The sequence below is a fragment of the Brachyhypopomus gauderio genome, chromosome 13 (assembly GCF_052324685.1).
Source record: "Brachyhypopomus gauderio isolate BG-103 chromosome 13, BGAUD_0.2, whole genome shotgun sequence".
Lineage (NCBI taxonomy): Eukaryota > Metazoa > Chordata > Actinopteri > Gymnotiformes > Hypopomidae > Brachyhypopomus > Brachyhypopomus gauderio.
Genome location: NC_135223.1, coordinates 2,643,210 through 2,663,791, shown reverse-complemented (window position 1 = coordinate 2,663,791; position 20,582 = coordinate 2,643,210). Strand labels below are relative to the sequence as shown.

General features: G+C 42.0%; 2 protein-coding genes across 8 annotated transcripts; one reads left to right on the top strand and one right to left on the bottom strand.

Annotated features, from left to right (window-relative positions):
• Positions 1–190: 190 nt before the first annotated feature.
• On the bottom strand, positions 191–12,602 carry rbbp8 (retinoblastoma binding protein 8). Of its 4 annotated transcripts, none has more exons than XM_076970259.1 (19): positions 12,341–12,602; positions 11,900–12,156; positions 11,675–11,717; positions 10,875–10,970; positions 10,550–10,656; positions 10,216–10,279; positions 9,999–10,145; positions 9,756–9,850; positions 8,765–8,835; positions 3,562–3,641; positions 3,030–3,186; positions 2,794–2,917; positions 2,246–2,316; positions 2,049–2,160; positions 1,647–1,814; positions 1,468–1,528; positions 1,291–1,372; positions 1,018–1,159; positions 191–428 (listed from the first exon to the last, which is right to left on the bottom strand). In XM_076970259.1, exons 2-19 carry the CDS (start codon positions 12,030–12,032, stop codon positions 331–333), a joined length of 1,851 nt encoding a protein of 616 aa, XP_076826374.1. In that variant the 5' UTR covers positions 12,033–12,156; positions 12,341–12,602; the 3' UTR covers positions 191–330. The 4 variants fall into 4 exon arrangements, with proteins under 4 accessions (XP_076826374.1, XP_076826373.1, XP_076826371.1 ...); XM_076970258.1 differs by having other exon boundaries at positions 9,756–9,848; positions 9,991–10,145; positions 11,900–12,060; XM_076970256.1 differs by having other exon boundaries at positions 9,756–9,848; positions 9,991–10,145; positions 12,341–12,600.
• On the top strand, positions 12,543–20,371 carry esco1 (establishment of sister chromatid cohesion N-acetyltransferase 1). Of its 4 annotated transcripts, none has more exons than XM_076970254.1 (10): positions 12,543–12,694; positions 13,470–15,453; positions 15,688–15,760; positions 16,202–16,277; positions 16,408–16,495; positions 16,594–16,725; positions 16,841–16,930; positions 17,516–17,659; positions 17,889–18,073; positions 18,404–20,371. In XM_076970254.1, the coding sequence occupies exons 2-10, from the start codon at positions 13,471–13,473 to the stop codon at positions 18,549–18,551; spliced, it is 2,919 nt and encodes a 972-aa protein (XP_076826369.1). In that variant the 5' UTR covers positions 12,543–12,694; position 13,470; the 3' UTR covers positions 18,552–20,371. The 4 variants fall into 4 exon arrangements, with proteins under 4 accessions (XP_076826369.1, XP_076826367.1, XP_076826368.1 ...); XM_076970252.1 differs by having other exon boundaries at positions 12,676–12,745; XM_076970253.1 differs by having other exon boundaries at positions 12,684–12,765.
• The last annotated feature ends 211 nt before the right edge of the window (positions 20,372–20,582 follow it).

Here is a 20,582-nt window from a genome sequence, read left to right as displayed (position 1 = left end):
TTTTAACACTGGTCACTGGCTTATGACTTGCAATACAGTCAAATTTGTGATCTTTTTAAAAGTCCTTTTTGTTTTAACTCCAATCATTCATGCATTAACACATGAACAGACATTATATTGTATAATTCACACCTACATATGTTCTAAGATGAGTAAATATAAACGTGGCTGTTTGATTGTGCTTAACATAAATCATGCAAAGAAAACCAAGTAAATGCTTTTTTTTATTACAATCTCAATAATTTTGCTACAAGTATACTGTACAGTATTTTAGTGATCTTTTCCACGACCTGAACAGCCATAGTGTTCAGCAGGCACAAAGATGTCATTTTAAATCTTTGGTGTTTTTGCCTTTGGTGAGAACTTTGCAAGGTAAGGTCTTCTCCTCCTCATCCGTGGATCTGCTTGGTCGTCTTCTTTGATATACCCTGTTTAAAACATAGTGATGCCAATAGGTCTTCAAAAGCTCTTTGTACTTGCAATAGACATTAGATCTAAATCTGTCTGCATGACCTAATAGCTAATTGGATCACCACATATTGATCAAGAAACCACTCAATTTTTTCTTATAGAGGGACAAATATATATTGTGCCATACATAGGTGTTCCCGTTTGAAGAACCACCATCATTTAAGAATTGTATACCAAGTTAAAAAGATTTCCTGTCCCTGGTCAGTCAGGGTGTTTACAATAGAGTCCTTAATGCAAATCTGCTGTTTGGAACGTTAATTTATGATGGGACGTGTTTCTTCCACTTAAGCTGAACAGAAGGTTTTGTACTGCTACTGTTTCCAACTACTTGTGTGTCCGTGGGGGTGGACAGGAGGTGATGGCATCCTTCAAATGTCTGAACTGAAATGGGAGGAGCTGGAAGGGTAAAACCACGATGACTAGAGAAACGTCCTTGTGCGTGTAGGCGCTAGTACAGCAGTTAAAAGGGTGCAGCGTATCTAAAATAGAAGAATTAGATGGTGGCCTGTTGGTTACAAAGAGAGCGGGCAGTGTGTGTGTGCGAACCTCTCTCCACGCAGGTCTGAGTGGATGGGAAGCCCACCTCCCAGAAGTTCTCTGGAGTGGAAGGGGGAATGTACCGGTAACGATGGCGAGAGCAGGACGACAGTTTCTTCTGTCTCTCTGCCACCGGCAGGTCTGCATAATACTGACACAAATATGGAGCAACATACAGTAATTATAGTAATTAACATTCCATTACATCATAATCTCTAATGTGCAAATATTTCAACAACACATGAGGTAAAAATGATGTTGAGAGAATGAGATCAAGCTTACAATCTCACACTCTTTACACGTGTGGCCTTGAAGTTTCCGTCTATCGTCTCTCTTGCGTACAACTTCCACACAAGCTACAGATCTGGTGCAGTCACACAATACAGCATAAAGGAATTAATTGCTTTGGACAGCTGTATCTGCACAGTGTTAACAGTATTAACTAGAAGTAGATCTAACTTCTCAGTGACGTCTCCAGTGGGTCCCTCTCCAGCTTTTGTTGAAGGTCTATCAAAGTCTTCTGTGTGGAGCAAAGCAAATCTTAAGTCTGTTATGAACAGTACTAATTTACTTTTATATTTCAGACTTTTTCTTATAAGAAACATTCCATCCCAAGAATCTCAAAGGCAAGTCTTTACCTTCCATTAAACCCGCATCCTCCATCTGTTCATCTTGTTCTGGCTCCTGCTCCTCTTCCTCCTCTGGTTTGTTCTCATGAACCTGCTCCTGGGGGCAGGACTCGTACTCCCCATCCCCGGTGGTGTCAAAGATGTTCGCCAGGCTGTCATTAGCCTTCAGCCCTATCCCTGTGAGGTAAAAGCTCATAAGATCAAACTACTACCTTGTGGTGCTGCTTAAACACACTTAACACACTTCATTTCAAAATAATCTTGCTGGCTTGTATAAACAAGTTAAATAAAGTCTTAAAAGATTTCACGCTAGTTTGTAGGACAAACTTAATCCCAAAGCTATTAAAGGAGACATCATAATCTTGGGGCTGGATGAAAGCTGTAGAAAAACGCTAACTGAGCTGCCGTTACCCGTCGTGCTGTTCAGTTTATCGAGTCCAGCCTGTCTCCGGCTCCGTAGCAGCAGACTGTGACTCACAAACGTGTAGTCCATGTCCACGGTTCCTGCCGGCTGTACTTTGGGCTGGCATAAAGCAATCAAACAATCGATCGATAAAAGGCAGGCATGTCTGAAGATTTGAGGACTGTAAAAGCTGAGAATAAGATACCTCTGAATGAGGGGGGCTACTTGCGCCATACTGTGACAGTGCTGCTCCTGGATCCACACTCCAGCTCTGGTCTAAAATACAGGGGAAAAGGCCTAGATGTTGAAACGTGAAATGTGCCATATTTGTCAATTGTGATTTTCACCTCAATCGAAATCGGTCCTCCGCATTTACCCGTCTGTGCAATTAGAACACGCACTAGTGACTACTAGGGGGCCGTGGTACACACGTACCCAGAGTGGTGGGCAGCCCTAGCCCGTTGGGGTTAGGTGCCTTGCTCAAGGGAATCGAACCCACAACCCTCCGGTCACAAGACCGGATCCCTAACCACCAGACCATGTTTTGCTTTCTAATACATTGCTGTCTCATGAAATTACCCCTGTAAAACACATGCACAACCTAGTTTGAAACCTAGTTTGAAAAAAAATTTAACTATCAGGTAGCTGAAAACCAAAATCACCCCCTCGTGCTACAGCGTTACACGGTGTTAAACATGCAGTAAAGCCACAGCGTTCAAAAGGGTGCAGCGTTCGTCCGTGCTCTGAACGTACCGTAAGGGCTGCAGTCCTGGCTTGCTGGAGGACTCCTGCGCGGACTTAGTGGAGGAAGACTTTTTGGAGGAAGACTTTGTGACCTGCCCTGGTCTGGCACCCGGCTCCCCCCATCACATGGTCCCTTGAAAACAATTTTTATTCTCATAAAACATTCTCAGAAAACATTTGTGACACAAATAACACTGAACTGATGCATCATCGTGGCTAATGCTAATGCTAATGTGCTCAACCACCTTGCTGGGTCGCAGCTGTGAAGACGATGGCCTTTTGTGGCTCTTCATCACGTCCTGCTCCTCAAGCACCAGACGAGCATTAGATGGAGAGACTCGTCTCAGAACAGCCGGGGAGACGGACGGTACAGGGACACTCACGTTCCTTCCTGTAGATGAACTGGAACAGAAAAGACAGGAAAACTGTGAATCATCGGCATGGCAGTTTGTCACATCATATTTTAAGTCCCAGGAAATATAATGTAAAATAATATTTGTATGTTTAAAATATTTGTGGGGAGGGGAGACATGAACCCTAACATGTTCAGCCCTCTAATGCTGATTTTTGACAGTAATCCCGTAGGCCATGCTAGCAAGTTTAGCGTTCACTCGCTAGGTTGCTCAGAGAAAGTTCAAGTGTAAGAGCATAGTTTTTGTAACTGTGTGTGTGTGTGTGTGTGTGTGGTGGAGGGTTCATGTAAAATCCAGCACAGTACAGGCAACATGGGAAAGTTACCATTACTTCACTGCTTGTTGGTGTTAGCACAGTACTCACACACTAGGACACTCTACTCTCTGGGCTTTCTTACATACAGGCTGCAGTAACGTCTGAGAGTCTCCATCACTCCCTGAGTCCTGAACACAAGAAAGGCCCAAAGCTCAGGAATCTCTAGCGCCTCTTAACATTTATTTTGGGCTTACAAACTTCCATGCCAAAGCAAGTAAAATCTTCTTTCAGAAAAACATTTCAAAGTCACTTAAACACAATCCAAGTGTTTCACTGTATTCATAATAGCACTAATGTGGGGAAATAAATACACATTATAATTATAAATGTGACTACAGTTAAAAGGCATCAGTATAGTCAAAGCTGGACCTTTAAACCATAAATGTGACAAACCTGCACTATGCAAGCTAGGAGTCACAGTGTTTGACGCAGAGCACAACAGCTATCAAGTCAGCTCTTCTTAATATTAGGTCACTAACAAACAAAGCTTAAGTAATGATTTTATTATAATATATAAATATATGTTTCTAACTGAAACATGGTTAAATGAATGTACTGCCACAACCGAGTCAGCACCACCAAACTTCAAATTCATAAATGTCTCCTGAGCCAGTGGTAAAGGTGTAGCTGCCATTTTATGCCATTTTAAACCATTTAAATGGTTCCTTCCAATGCAAGCAGTTATCATTTGGTTGTTTTACATCCTTGGTAAAATGATGAATCTCTGTGTAGTCCTGACTGGGATCCCAAAAATATTACTAGTAACGGTCTATAGGCCTTCAAGTTACAATGCAGATTTTACTAATGAATTTTCAGATTTGCTATCTCTCTTTTCCACTGATTTCGACCATTTTATAATTGTTTTTTAATATACACAATGACAATCTGAAAGACAGTTATGCCAAGGATCTCTGTGCCACACTAGGCTCTTTTGTGCTTTCTTAGCATGTAGCCGGGAGTACACACGGTCATGGTCACAATCTGGAACTGGTTATTTCAGAAGATCTCCGCATATCAGCCTCTGTTAAGGATGTAGCTTCACCAGATCATCACTGTGTGTTTTTTGATATGCAGGCCTCAACAGAACAGAAATCCCAGCATGTCACTTTTAAGAAGAGGTTAAAACTCTTCACAAGCAAAATGAGCACCATACATACAAATCTTCTGGGTGCGTTGATTATTTGCTGAACAATTTCAACTCAGAAATTGTTAATGTTATGGATGAAATTGCTCCACTCAAAGCCAATACACAGAGAGCACCATGGAGAAATGCTACTGCAGTTCAAACCCAAAAGAGAGAATGCAGGAAGGCTGAACGCAGATGGTGTAAAACAAAACTTCAGATGCACAAATAAATATACAAAGATATGCTACAGGCTTACAATTTAATCATATGTAAAGTAAGACAAACCGTTTACTCCAACATCATCAACAATAGCAAATTACTCTTCTCAGTGTTTGACAAATGAACACATTTGCACACACAAATGGTCCCTGAATTAATAATGACTGAACAATGTAATTGTAATGTAAGCTCTTTTTTAATAACAAAACTGTTAATATCAGATAAGCGATTAGTCTGTCTCTGCCCACAAATCAGTCTTTTACTGCTGTTCACAATGAACTCTTAATTGAGACAGTGAGGGATCAGTGGTGAAGCCTCCGTTTAAAAAAATGGAGGCAATTGTGCAAAGTAATTACTGAACTGTCAAATCTACAGTTAATTGGGAAAATAACTGAGAAAATAGTCTTCAAGCAGCTTACTGATGTCCTATCTGCAAGTGGCTGTCTAGACAAATTTCAGTGAGGATTTTGACCTACTCACAGTACTGAAACTGCTCTGATTAAGGTAATTAATAACATTCATTTGAACACAGATTCAGGGAAGCTGCTTGACCTTAGTGCAGCCTTTGATACTGCAGACCAGAACATTCTTATAAATAATCTACAGAAGTGGATGGGCCCTAAAATGGTTCAGTTCGTATATTCAAGGCAGGAATTATTTTGTTGAAATCAAAAATAAGATTTCTGAAAGAGTGCCAGTGACTTGTGGTGTTCCACAAGGTTCGATTCTTGGGCCACTCCTATTTAATTAGGGTTCACACACGTAGTGTGGGAAACCTATTGTAATTGCTCGAATTTTTCTTTTTTCTTCTTATTATTATTATTATTTTTCTCCGCATAAAACGCATACTGCAGCCTAGACCGTAAGGCCCAGAGACACCAAACTTGGCAGAATGGTGTAGTCTCTTTGCGAGACCGTGCTAAAGTACAGAGACCCACATTGGCCTGATGGTGGCGCTATAGCGCACCATTTTGCGTTTTGGTCCATATCTCCCAAACCGTAGGGCCTAGAAACAAAATTCCACTTCTGATGGATTCCTTGGTTCAAGCCAAACAAAAAAGCCTCAAGAACCATTAAGCTCCGCCTACTTAGATTTTTTGCTAATTTGCATAATATGCAAAACCTAATTTTTTATACTAGTCCCTGGTTTTTCATCCGATCACCACAAGTTTGGTATCAAAATGTTCAGAAGAATCTCATTATCAATATTCCTGGAAAAAATTGTGACATTTGCATACAGTGTCGTTGTGACATGTCAATCAATAGCTCTGGGGCGTGGCCAAATTTACTTAAACAGCTATATCTCAGCAACGCTTTGACGGATCTTCATAAAATTTTAACAGTTGTTAGGGCACATGACTCCGAGGTCATAGGTCAAAGCTGGCCACGATTGTCCAATAGGGGGCGCTATAACATGGGAAAAACTGTTTCTCAGAAACCATTAGTCACATCAAGCCAAAACTTTACAGGCATCATCAGGGGCCCAAGTGATATCAAGACACACAATGATGACATCATCACTCAAAAAACATGGCCGCCATGAGCCAATTAATTTTTATTTGAATTAATTGGCCATTTGACAGACTTACCATTGGCCAATCAACATGAAACCTCACCACTGTGCATATCTCAGGACTATGTGTCATGCTGTGCAGTTTTAAAACATTTGGCCTCTAGGTGGCGCTATTTGTGAAAATCATGCATAACTCCTCCAAATTTTCACTTAGGAACATGCAACTTTTTTCTTTTTATTCCTTGCAGTAGACCTGACAACTTTGCAATTACAAGTCCTATTAAAAAATGCATACTTTTGTCACATTCATCAATTGTTTGAAAATAGCTCTTTAAGAACTAGTCCTAGGAATTTGATCCAATGATGGCAAAAATGGCATAGGCATAATCTGTAGACACTGTAGTTAACTACATATGGAAAAAATGTTGCATTTTTATTTGTCTGATTGGTCAATTTTTCCATTATATCCTTCTGGCCATGCCATAAATGACCTTTATTGCTATAACTCATAAACCATGTAAGTGATCAACTCCCAATTTGAAAGGCTTTTATACACTGAGGTCCCTGTGAGGTATGCCAAGTTTGGTTCAAATTGGCCTGTCGGAGGCGCTACAGTACCCAAAAACCTGAGAAATCATAAAAACTCACGCAGCAATCTTGTTATGCAGAATACAGACAAGTAATGGGGCTTTTATGATTCAGATCAATGAGGTCTATAACATTGCAATTACATCTCATAACAAAAAGTGCACTGCCTGACCAGAAATGAACCTTTTAATTCACCAAAATGTCATTGCATTACTGAGATTAATGAGATATCAGTATGATAGTACTTGGGCTCCATCTAGTGGCCAAACACCGGAACTGACTGAAAACTATTTCTCACATGAAACACCACACAAACACACACAAAGCTGATCTCAGCATGTGATTTAGTTCTGTGATCTGAATAATTTTGCCAATACATATTATTTTGATCCTTTTGGGCCTTTAGTGCCCCAATTGAACCTTTTTTGCACATTGATTTATTTGTGCATTTTCTCCACTCAAACAGCTTCTTTTCACATTTTGGGGTCTAAAGGACCTTTTGGGCCTCTGCCTATTGAGGCCAAGAAGCCTATTCGTGTGTGAACCCGCCAATTGCCGCTTGCGGCTATATTTTATATATGTTTTCACTTGGACAGATTATCCAAAACTTGCACCATAACTATGCAAACAACAGTAAGATCCATTTTGCCCTTTCACCAGACAACTACCGTCCCTGTAACTCTCTCTGCAAGTGCCTTGAACACATCACTAGCTGGATGGGTCAAAACGTTCTACAATTGAATTAAGATAAAACAGAGAATTATATTTGGAAATAGCAATGAAAGGCACAGATTAGCTGCCTACTTAGACTCAAATCTCTACACTCTAAAGAGCTAGCTTGTAACCTAGGCATACTAATAGACTCTGATCTCAGTTTAGTCACATAAAATCAGTACCTAAGTCAGCCTTTAATCATTTTAAGAAAATCAATAAGATCAGAGATTTCTTGAGTAAACCAGATGTTGAGAAACTCATTCATGCTTTTGTCTCGGGCAGGGTTGATTACTGTAATGGCCTCCTAATAGGACTCCCAAAAAATTCAATCAAACAGTTACAGCTGATTCGAAATACAGCTGCTAGAGTTCTTACTACTAGCAAACAAAGTGATCACATCACCCCCGTTCTTAAGTTCTTACACTGATTACCAGTACAATACAGGATAGACTTCAAGGTGTTACTACTGGTTTATAAATCACTTAATGGTGCAGGACTGGAGTATCTATCTCATATGCTGCAGAACTATGAGCTGGCTAGGAATGTTAGGTCATTAGGAAATAATCAGTTAAACCTGTCCTGCAGCATTTAGCCATTATGCTGTTTCTAAATGGAACCAGCTGTCCGAGGATATTAGAAGAATATATTACACTTTGGATTTTATTATCAAATGTGATAAATATTTGATGTTCCCCCAGTGCCTATAGTTGCCAGCTAACTAAAGTCACATCAGCGTGTGATGGCTTTACTTTCTTTGCTTTTGTTGTTTTTGTACATTGCAGTAACAGTTATAGGAGATAATGTCACCTCATATGTAACTTTGATAATTAAATCCAACCTTCTAGACGCATGCCAAGATGATACTGGTGTTGACAGGAGAAACATGTTCAATCAGTCTTATACTGTAGAGTTAATACTGTGACATAAAAAAGATTAACAACCTAAGAACCTTAACACCTTATGTACCTAGTACCTTCTTAAGGAGTAATTAACTAATAAAAGGTCAAGGAGAATAAAAGGTGAAAAGAAAAATCAGCATGCAAGTGGTAATTGTGAGATTTAATTGAAGAGCCAATGAAAGTCTGACAAACCTGCTCAGCATCGAAATCTAAACGGCAAGTTTCTGCAACCACGGTTCTGCCATGGATATTCGAATGATCCCCTAAGAGAAACAGCACAGACACTAGAGTTATAAAAGAGCAGGACACTTGAGAGGAACAGCTCAGACACTAGTTATGAAAGAGCAGGACACTTGAGAGGAACAGCTCACACTACATGAAAGAGCAGGGCACTTCAGAGGAACAGCACAGACACTACATGAAAGAACAGAGCACTTCAGAGGAACAGCTCAGACACGACAGTTATGAAAGAGCAGGACACTTGACAGGAACAGCTCAGACACTACACGAAAGAGCAGGGCACTTGAGAGGAACAGCACAGACACTACATGAAAGAGCAGGGCACTTGAGAGGAACAGCACAGACACTACATGAAAGAGCAGGGCACTTGAGAGGAACAGCACAGACACTACATGAAAGAGCAGGGCACTTGAGAGGAACAGCACAGACACTACATGAAAGAACAGGGCACTTCAGAGGAACAGCCCAGACACGACAGTTATGAAAGAGCAGGACCCTTGAGAGGAACAGCTCAAATACTACAGTTATGAAAGAACAGGGCACTTGAGAGGAACAGCTCAGACACTAGTTATGAAAGAGCAGGGCACTTGAGAGGAACAGCTCAGACACTAGTTATGAAAGAACAGGGCACTTGAGAGGAACAGCTTAGACACTAGTTATGAAAGAGAGGAAAAGCAAGTCACTCTTCTAGGGCCTCAGTGGTTAAGATGTCAGGTAAAGATTATTAAGCAGAAGTTTGCCTGTTCAAGCCTGACCACTGCCAAGATGCCCCTCCTAGGACCCTAAGGATGGCCCATAACCCCCAATGACTCATAACTGTATTCATAATTGTAAATTGCTTTGGATAAACACATCAAATAAATTACATAAATAAGTTCCAAGTGGAAAAAGAAAGTGTTACTTCTCCTTTGAGTCTTGTGTGATCAGTGGAGATTGCACTTACTTAAACACACCCCATCTAAATCACACGTCTCTGGGACGAGCACGGCTCCACTGTGGGTGTCTGACACCCTGGGCAGCTCTCCCATCGGAAGGTCTAGAAAACAGAGAATCTGTAAATAACTGCTCAGTTTCAGACAAACACATGTGTCAATCTGATTTAAGGAATCTTAACCCCTTCTATCCAAGATCAGTGTGGTAATTGTCACTGAAGTTAAAACGTTTCCCCCCGAACCAACCTGGCAGTGGCTGTGAGAGGGGTTTTTCAGCGTAGCGCACATGGCTCTGATCTCTCTTACGCTTCATCTTGCTGACCACAGGAAAACTCATTGACTGAAGCGGAGAATCCGGTATCACGCCTTCCTCCGGCTCTACGAACGACGTCTGCTGTGAACTAAACACGGAGACGCGTCTTTAGCTCGCGAACAGGGTGCGGTGCGTCTTCAACTGCTCGTGTCGCTCACCGTAGATGCTTCAGCTCCAGGGCGAGCTTCCTGTTCTCCTCTCTGAGGACGTCCCTCTCGGCCTCTGAACATCACGCACGCGTACGCAAAATGGACAATCAGAAAAGCATCTTGCCCAGTATGGTAAACCTATAACTTAAGCTCATTCTGACCATTAAAACCTTCAGGACAGTCAGCAGGATGCTGCAGACATTCTCTTCTAGTCTCATTAGTGCAAATTATTAATTCACCTAATTATTATCAAATCTTAGAAAGTGCAGCTTTACTATGAATTGGACTTTAACAAATAACTTACAGTTACACACAAAAAGTAGAATCTGTCTTACAAACTTACTGATTTCCTTGATGAGTGGAAGATTCTCCTGGTTTTCAATCAAAGTTTGAATTTTCTTCATCTCTTTCTCCATCTCTTTACAGCGATCACATGGTCCAGATTTTAATCTAGCCAGATACAAACGTGTTGCTTCTTATACATACAGTAAGTATATATACAGTTTATACATGTACGCAAGCATGCATACATTTCTGAATTTCTGTTCAGTGCATTTTTAAATATACGTTTGTACATATAATCTTATAAAAAATATGGTGTTTTCAAAAAGAAATGGGAGGTTAGGAGAGTGCCATTGTGTTTTAAGAGGTAAGTGTATGTGGACTACCTGTCCTTTAGATGTGTGATGGAGTCTTGCAAGTTTCTCTGCTCCTCCCGCAAGTGCTGGTTCCTCTTGTAGAACTCCTCCAGACGCTGTGCGTCGCTAACCAGGACAGCAACCCAATGGCACGGAATTAGGGAAACCTCTAACGTATACTACATTTACATTTTGTGAAGTGAAATTAAATATTAAAAATATCATTGGACACAATCAAGAGACAAATATTACCAGAATACAACAGAACACCATGCATTTTGTGAGCAGTGTCTACGTGTATATGGTTCAGTTAGTCACATTTGTTTGGTTAAATTCGAATTTTAGAAATGTAAGAGAGCCTGGTCAGATTCACAAGAGATCAGCCAATTAATTCTACAAAATGTTATTTATTATACACTATAATATATATTTATACAGCTTTGTATTAACTTGTGTACCCTGAAATTCCTATATGCCATATGGGCTTCTTAGGGTGCCATGGCACTAAATATTTTCACATTTTCATATATGCCATTGTTGGTAACTAAAAGTCGATTAATTACAAAGCATTATTCATATAAAGTGTTCCTCAAAAGATCAATTTAAAGTTGCTAATCAGAATTAGTGTGCTGTGAAGAAAATATTAAATAAAAAGTATTATAAAATTGTCAAGTTGTTATAAACAGCACATATATTCTGTTGACCCGAAGTCACTTCTTGGCCTAGATTCAGTATTTTAGATTTAGATTTTAATACACATCACCGAAACAAAGATCCCCAAAAAAGAACCGCTTAGAGAAACTAATATTCACAGAATTTACTCCACTTACAGATAACGCTCTTTCTTCAGATGGTTCACCTTTTCCTGTAGTCCTGTAAAATAAATTGACATGAGAACTCTTTACACGCAGGTGTAAAACCTTAAGATAGCACCGATACCTACCAAATACAACCCACAAACAACCATAAGCTTTCATGATGTTATGATCACAAAAGCATCATCATCCAGTCTCATGAACACTGGACGACCTGTAGGAGTGTGTGCGCAGTAAAACCTTGCACTGTGTGGTCGTGACACTCTCCGAGGCGCCTCAGCAGGTCCTGGAAGGGCTGTCCGGAGTCCGCAGGTGTCCCGCCGCTGCCAGGGGTTGCGCCCTCGTGTCCACCAGTGAGCTGAGGACTGGACATTCTCCTTCACCAGTCCACCTGGCCCGGACTGTAAACCCTTACAGCCAATGTGTAGTGAGGGAACAGGTATAAACGGCAACAGGTGAGCTGGACACACAGGACGGCTGGACCTCTACAGCAAAACCTAACAAATGGGACATTAACAACCACTCTAATCAGCTAACAAACGTTAACTTTACATTGTTAAACAACGAACTAGTTTAGAAATGGTCTTAAATTGTTCAAGGCTGTCGTGGTGTCAGAATAATCTGACAATTATAGCTAGGTATGTGAATTAAAAGTAAAAAAAAAGAAGCTTAAACTCCTACCAAAATATGAGGAGTGTATCCAGACGAACCCCGCCAGTATTGTCAAGTTTGCTCGCTGCGCCTCAAACACCGAAACGCAACGACAGGCGCATCATTACCGCCATCAACTGGACGACAGACAGGGCGAAGAAAACTCCGTGTGGAAAGAACACATAAAGGCCGAATAAACAACAAATACTGTATATATTTGTATGTAAGCGCCCTTTACTAGTTCGCAAACCACTCGTCTGGATGTATAATTTTTAAATAAGTGTAGCGCTGCTGTTGCGCCGCACCAGTAGGAGGCGCTGATTCGCGCCGAACCTCCAGTGCACGAAACCTGAGGAAGAAGACGCAGCGGCTCCGGAAGTGGAGGTAAACTTCACACAGCGCACAACAGCTGTCTCTCAGAAACAACCCCGACGAGTAGGTTTCGTCTCCTTCTGGTTCGTGTTGGGCGCTTTCGTTAACATTTTAACGTTTACGTACGGCCATGGATTTCAAGCTACGATTTTCCGTATTAGGCAGTCGTCTTTTTAATAGCTCTTGTACGTTAGCCGGTTAGCTTGTTAGCTGGGTTGAGTTAGCCCGTTCGACGTCGGACAGATCGGGCTCGGGATCGAGATAACCCCGCTGCTGGTGCGGGTAGGGTGCCCAGGACAACACGGGCATAAAGAAGCAGTCTGTACATTTTATTCATGCTTGTAAATGTTTATTCTACTAATAATGTTAGCTACTAGTTAGCTAGCTAGCTGTGTCTTGTGCTTATGTAGCCAGCTACTTGTTAAACCTCGTCAAGGTGCCACGAGGGGTTTCCTGTTATCCTGGGCTTCATGGATTAGTTTAAGGTTAGCTCAGTATTTTTTTTGCTGTTTTAACGTAAACTTTAAGCAAGCAGCTTATTTATGTGCATGTCACAGAAGTAGAAAATACCACCACAAACCTCTTCTGCCACCTGTAAATTACAGTGTTGTCCTTGCTATTTTTGGTCGCATATATGGGATAAATATTGCCACGATACCTTGATTTGTCACCAAAACATTGTTAATTATTCATTATTTGGTTCTATACCAATACATTCTTAAGCGCAATAGACAACATGATCTGTAAATCTAAATCCACTAATGTATTATGTATTGTGTTTTTTTAGAATGCCTGGTCCTAAAAGAAAAATGCAATCTTCTGAACCGCCAGTTAAGAAGAAAAGGGTGGATCAGAGTTCGGCAGGGTCTGACAAATCCGGCCGAATGTCTCAGATGCCCCAGAGGTCTTTGAGGGCTGGAGTGCCACAGAAGAAAGATTTAGTTCAGTCCAAAAGGAATTCTTCAGGACAGCAGATAAAGGAGAGAGAGGGACAACCTCGTCGGTCCTCCCGACTGAAAACACACCCAAAGAAACTGACTAGTACGAAAAGGCAGAGAGTATCAAGTACTGTGTCAAAAGAACCAGGCTCCAAGCGCGGTGCTGTAGTATCAGAGACAACTGGGGACAAAACAGGTCAGACTTTGCCTGTCTTAAAAAAAGGAAGCCGGAAATACTCTCCGAAAGTGAAGAGAGGTAAATGTCAGTCTCCCCCTTTGGAAAGAGCTAATGCAGTGTTGACAGTGGACCCAGTCCTAATAGAGCACAGCTATGTTCAGCCTCCTGATTCACAAAGTGAAGAGACAACGATGCAAGACAAAGGCAAGTCCGGAGGAAACGTGGGTCTCACAGACCAGGATCCTGCAGTCTGTGTCTCATTGACTGTAGAGAATCAAGCCATCGAGGCTACAACAGCAAGCAAAATATCAGCTGGAGAGCAAAAAGAGCTCTCCAATGACACCAATGAGAAAATGCCTGTAAACTTAGATGGTAAGGTGAGTCTGACGAGACATTCCTCACCGCCTCTTCAAGCACTTTTTAAAGTTATTCAAGAGACTAGCTTCAGCAAACATGGCTTCAACAGCAAAAACATCCCCGTGGATGAGCTTGAGGTGGTGAATACATGTTTTCTACAAGATACTGTTCAGAGTGCAGAGATCTCTGGTCCACCTGGTGTGACGGAGTGCCCTCTCACCTCTGAGATTTTTTTTAAGCTAGATGACGTTGGCATTGAACACTGTGTGGTTGAGGTTGAAACTGCAGAAGAAGTAGTTGAGACTGAACCAGAGGAGGGAGTAGTCAGTGGCTGTGTAGCCTCCGAAAATAACCAGCAACCACCCCAGGACTTGCAGGAGTCGACTGGGCTCAAAGAAACCAGCAAAGCTGCGGTATGCAAGGAGATCGCGTCCACCCCGTCCCTGCCACAGGACGGCGCAAAAGACTCCGCGCAAGGATCCCCGGCTCAAGCCAGCTCTGAACCTCCCAAGAAGCAGGCCATGAACCCTCAGGCCAGAACCAAGGCTCGTCTGGCAGCGCTGGCCGAAGAGAAGGCGGCCGCCGCAAAGAGGCCGCCTCCCAGGCAGCGGAACCTTCTGGCTTTGTGCGAAGAAATCGCAGACGACATTGCGTCCGACGCGGGCGCGGCGGAGGCAGCGGCGGGCGAAGAAACGGTGGACGAAAGCACCCCGTCCGACGACACCAGCCACGGCAAATCCGAAGAGGAAGATTCGCCGGCGGACGCACAGTTCTCCACTGCCTGCTGCGACCCGCCTCCCTCCGAAAACCCGACGGAGGACCTGGTGGAGCACCCGCTGCAGGAGAGCACCCCCAAGAAGCGCTTCTTCCTCAGCCAGGTGACCGTCCCGCTCAAGACGCAAGAGAAAAAGAAACTGTCCCGTTTCCAGAGGTTGCGGCAGGTGGAGCTGCAGAGGGACAAACTGACGTGGACGCGCGTTAAGAAGCTGAAGACGGAACAGGCTTGTCAGGACGCCGTGAAAGACTCCGCGGAGTCTTCTCCCGTCTCCGCAGCCGCCAGCCAAGCCAGCCCTCCTACAGAACCTGCCCCCCTGCCTGTGCCCAAGACGGGACCCGGTGAACGCAGGGTAGCCCTCCCCGCTGTAGCTCCGCCCATGCCCAATGGGATTACCAGCCCAAAGGCCAAACCTGTCATGGACTATAAGCCGTACAGACCCAGACCAAAGTACTCTCCGGATGACTTTGAGATGGACGGGCCTGAAGAAGAGAGAGGGCAGCCAGTTGCCCCAAAGCAGGAGGTAAACAAACCAGTATCCATGTCATGGATATGCTAAACCTTCATACTGTTTCCAACATAGCCGTCTACTCGTTGCAGCTATAATAAAGATTTTAATTAGTGCTCTGTGATCTACACCGTCTTCGACACAAAACCACCAGAATTGTCATTCTTTGTTATTCATACCTGTCCAAGAGATTCTATTTACTTAGTTCGTAAAATAGATGCACAAGTTAACTCGTATTTCATTTTATAGGGCATAACGGAACATCCTTCATCTGTGGATGACGAGCCCTCGAAAACGTTGCCATGTACCCAAAACCAAACAGGTGAGCGTCAGTGTATGGAAGAACACTCTCCTCTTGGATCACTATAGCTACATTTAGACACGCGAGAGAAATCTGATCTAATGTTGATAAAATTGTGCCATCTGATTCTAATTACCTTACTATTTTAGTAGACAAGCTTGTCAGAGCAAGCATGAGCTGCTAAGCTTACAAAATCCATTTCGTTCATAAATATACATAAATATAATAAAGTGAAAATGTTGTAACTACGGTAGTGTTTGTTTAATCAGAATCTAAAATAAAAACATTTAAAGTATTATTATTTTTTATTATAGTATAAATATTGTAGTATTATTACAAATTCAATTAGTCTGATGTACACAACATTGATAATATTATTAGAACAGTGCAGCTGGAATCTCCAGGTTCATTGTGAAATCGAATGATGTTTCGACCCCTATTTAATAAACTTTCCTTTATTAGTGTCTGCAGACAGCACACTGAAATCCTCCAGCTACCAAGAACAAATATCAACAGAAAATTCACAGATCACAAACAGGTATTGCACTTTGGAATGGTAATGAATGCAGTTTCGTCCTATAGTTTTCAGTGGACGTCTAGTTTGATCGTTGTAAGTCGCGCGATTAAGGCTTTGTTTGTATTGCAATATGCTTGTGTTGGCATTTCAGGAGTAGCTGTGGATCAGACACGGAGCTTCAGAAAGAGCTCAAGAACAGTGTAAAGGCCACAAACACGGGAGGAGAGCAGACCAGCTCAGTAAGTTCTACCAAGAAGAACGTGTCGGTGGTCAAAGTTAAGATTCCGATAAATGTGAGTAAAGCTTGACGAAACAAAATGTTTGTGCTGCACCGTAGGAGAGGAGCCAGAACGCATTTGGAGCAGTGACCTGCAACGTATGTGGGATGTTGTACTCTCCCTCCACCACAGAGGACGAGACCCAACATCTGCTCTTCCACAACCAGTTCATCAGCGCCGTCAGATACGTGGTGCGGACAAGTGATTTGAAATCCATACGATTCAAAGGAAACAAGATGACCGTGGAAACAGTTGTGGGCCACTTGATATTGTAACTTAATTAAATCGACTTTGACTTTGATGCAGGGGTGGAAGAAAGAGAGGATTTTAGGAGAGTACCCAGACGGCAAGATTATACTTGTTCTTCCCGACGACCCCAAGTACGCACTGAAGAAGGTACAGCAGGAGTGTCCACTACCTCCGCACGTGTCCCGATCAGCCACTACGTTAAAGCCACGGAACGGGGGGAAATTAATGACACGTGTTAAGTGGGATGATATATTAGGCAGTGGGTGAAGTCAGTTCTTGAAGCTGGCAGTGGCTAGATGGTTAGATGACCGTCAGATGAGTTAGGTGGGTGGGGCGTCTTCTAAACAGAAGGCCTGCAGGTGTGGTGTTCCCGTTATACAGTAGTTAGTGCTCACCAAAGGTGATGCAACGTGGTGCTCTGGGTGATGTTCTGATGGGAAACCTCGAGCCCTAGTTGGAGAAGCATGACGTGGATTTGGAGGATTGGCCTTCAAACTCCCCCAGACCTCAATGCACTTGAGCATCTGCAAGATGCCTTAGGAAATACAAGTCACCCCCACCTTGAAACCTACAGGCCCGTACAGGCTACACCTCGTAACTTGCAGAAAGTTCTACTGTGAGATCTGTGGCTTCAATGTCCTGGCTGATCAAAATGTATATGCCAATACCAGCTCCAGTAAAAATAAGCTAGTTTATTATTGTTGTTTTGGTTTATTTTTTTGTTTTTTTTAGGTGGAGGAGATTAGAGAAATGGTGGACAATGACCTGGGCTTCCAACAAGTGGACACGAAGGTCCCTTCCCAGACAAAAACGTTCCTCTTCATTTCGAATGACAAGAAGGTGGCTGGGTGCCTGATTGCTGAGCACATTCAGGAGGTCAGTTACCATCTGGTTATCCGTCCCTCAGAGTTCAAGGTTTGTGAGGAAAAGACGAACTTTTGTAACTTTTTTATAAAAGATTATTTCTCATGTAAATGAGATTTATTGTAGAACTGGTTTTTAGAAACTCTTCAGAAATAATCAGGTATTTGTGTTAACAGCTAAATTCACAGTGTGTGTATACCAGTATACAGGGCTAATATGGTGTGACTGGTTTTATGTGCAGGGCTACAGGGTGATCGAGGAGCCGTCGCCAGAGGTCTCGGAGGGGGAGAAGGTGATGTTTGAGCGGCAGAGGGCCTGGTGCTGCTCTACCGTGCCAGAACCGGCCGTCTGCGGTATCAGCCGCATCTGGGTTTTCAGCATGATGAGGCGGAGGGGCATCGCCTCGCGTATGATCGAGTGCCTCAGGTATGCAGTGCTGTCGCCCCCATCGGGATCGTTTGGGTCAAGCCAGCAGCAACAGATCTCCCTCCGTTAAAATGGACATCGCATATGTTGAGCCCTTTAAGGAATGATGCAGCAAATGTGTTTGATCAGGCCAGTTAGCAAAATATTCACGAGTAACAGATCAACTACACAGACTGCAACTGCGATGTAATGCATTTCTGTTTGTTAGTGTAATGGGTAGCCACTGGATAGCTCAATACATTTTATGGTAAATTCAGTGTTTTATGTGAACAATGTTTCCTCCACTGTAATGTAATTGTGCTTCATGCCATTTTTTTCTTCCAATTTCAGAAACAACTTCATATATGGATCTCACTTGAGCAAAGATGAGATTGCGTTCTCTGACCCCACACCCGATGGCAAGCTCTTTGCTACCCATTACTGTGGTACATCACAATTTCTGGTGTATAACTTTGTCAGTGGGACACGCTTGACCTGACCCCATTTGAAAATGGACACAACACTCCCATCATGTTCCCCCAAAACACACAACTTGGACTCAAACAAGTCTCAAACAAGCCAGCGATCTTCCAAACACGGAACGAAGAGAGCCAGCTGCATCCTGGGAAATTTAACAGCCTTACCACTTAGACATGCCCACATTTCAAACTTCTAAAATGAGATGGTCAATTTGGATCTAGGTTTTCTTTGCCCATCATATTCTAAGGGATAGTTATATGGACGGTGAAAAGCTAATCCGAGATTAGTTCGACTAATGCTAAATGTTATTTTTCCACCTGAATGAGATGTATTACCTTTCTTCAGAAGGCACAGAATGCAGTTATGCAATCATGTCATACAGCCCCTTGCTAGAGGAACCGACAAGGAAATTTGAGTCCACAGTAGCATGACACTATTTTTTTGGTTAAAATATTTACGCTGTTCTCTCAGGTTTAGTTGGAAGCTGAATTTAGTACTTTCCGTAAGTAGAAGAAGCCATTTTGTCTAGAGCACAGTTATAAATTCAGTGTTTGCTTATCCTCTTTTAACACGGGGGAGATACATGAACTCTGCTGCTGCAGTGTCTCTCTGAGGCTACACCAGACCCCTTCTTTTAATCTCAGGTTGAAATTCAACTGCTTTGTTTTTTTTTTTGTTTGAGACTAGTTTTTTTTCCAAGCATTTAAGCATATGTTAAAACTTTGCACATAAAATTTCAGTATTGCATCACTGTAAATTGGAAAACGATAAACAGGCCTGAACCGATTGATGATTAGCTTATGTATTATGCACCAGCAAACATTTTTTTTAGTGCATTGGTTCTTTAAGTTCTGCTCTCCCTTCAAACTACATTCAGAGCCTATTTTTTAATTCAGTGTATCCTGGTTGGACTTCACTGAGGATTTTTACATTTGGCAATGAAAGCAATAGATACCATTTACATCAAATAATTTCAGTTGTCATTAAAGTACAGTATAATCTGTACTAAATTCCCTCTCAGATGCCAAAATGTCTCAGCCCTCATTTTAAATACTTGTAGATTATGATTTGTTTATGTACACATGTATTTAATTGAATTATATTAATTTGCTCCTATGTATGTAGAAATTTGCCCTTTTATCTTTCTGAAAATGTTTCCAGTGATGCAGTCGAATGGAAAGAATGTTCAGAGGCTTCAAGTTTCACAAGATCATCCTGATTCACGAGTGTAAAAACCAAAACACCCTCTTCCTTTTTAGCCCGTCCAAGGACACGGCGCCTTTGAGCCAAGAAAACAGGAAGCTGGTTGCTCTTTTCTGTTTTGTTTCTCCTTACCTGTAACATCTTGACCCCTGAAGTCAGACACAGTATTTTTGACAGCTAGACATCACAGCACAGCTCAAGCATGCTTGAAGGGGAGCATGCTAACATGCTCATAGTTAGCTCTTATTAATGGGGATAGAGAAATGAAATCAACCTTTTAAGTCACAGAGACCATGAGTTAATGTACTTTCATGGATTACTAGCCATAAATTCCCTAATGTTTCTGGGAATTGAAGTCCCACTGATATAACCCAACTTCACACATCTGTCCTATGGAAATAGTGCCTTAGTAGGTTGAGTTACTTGGCAGTTGTGTGCTTGTTCAGTCATAATCAAAAGATTACCAGAAATAAAATTAATTCTGCGTGTCTGGGATCAGTTAAATACCTTTGCACACTTGAAACAAACCAACAAAATAATAATAAATCACAAAATTAGAACATGAGAAATAAAGCAGGTTATGACAACATTACTGGACTACCTTTTGATACACTTGTTAATAAACACATGCCCTCATGAATGGTGTTGCTTGTTGGGGGGAGTTTAAAAATGTCATTGTTTTAGTTTATTCTTTTACATTACATTCATTTTTTTAAACCAAGAAATAAATATTTTTCTGAAAAATGTGTCAATTATGGGCACCTCTAGAATATAAAACACTAAGAATTCTTTAGAATTCTTATAAGGCCTCCGCGCATCAAACCACACAAAATGTTTCTTTTATAGG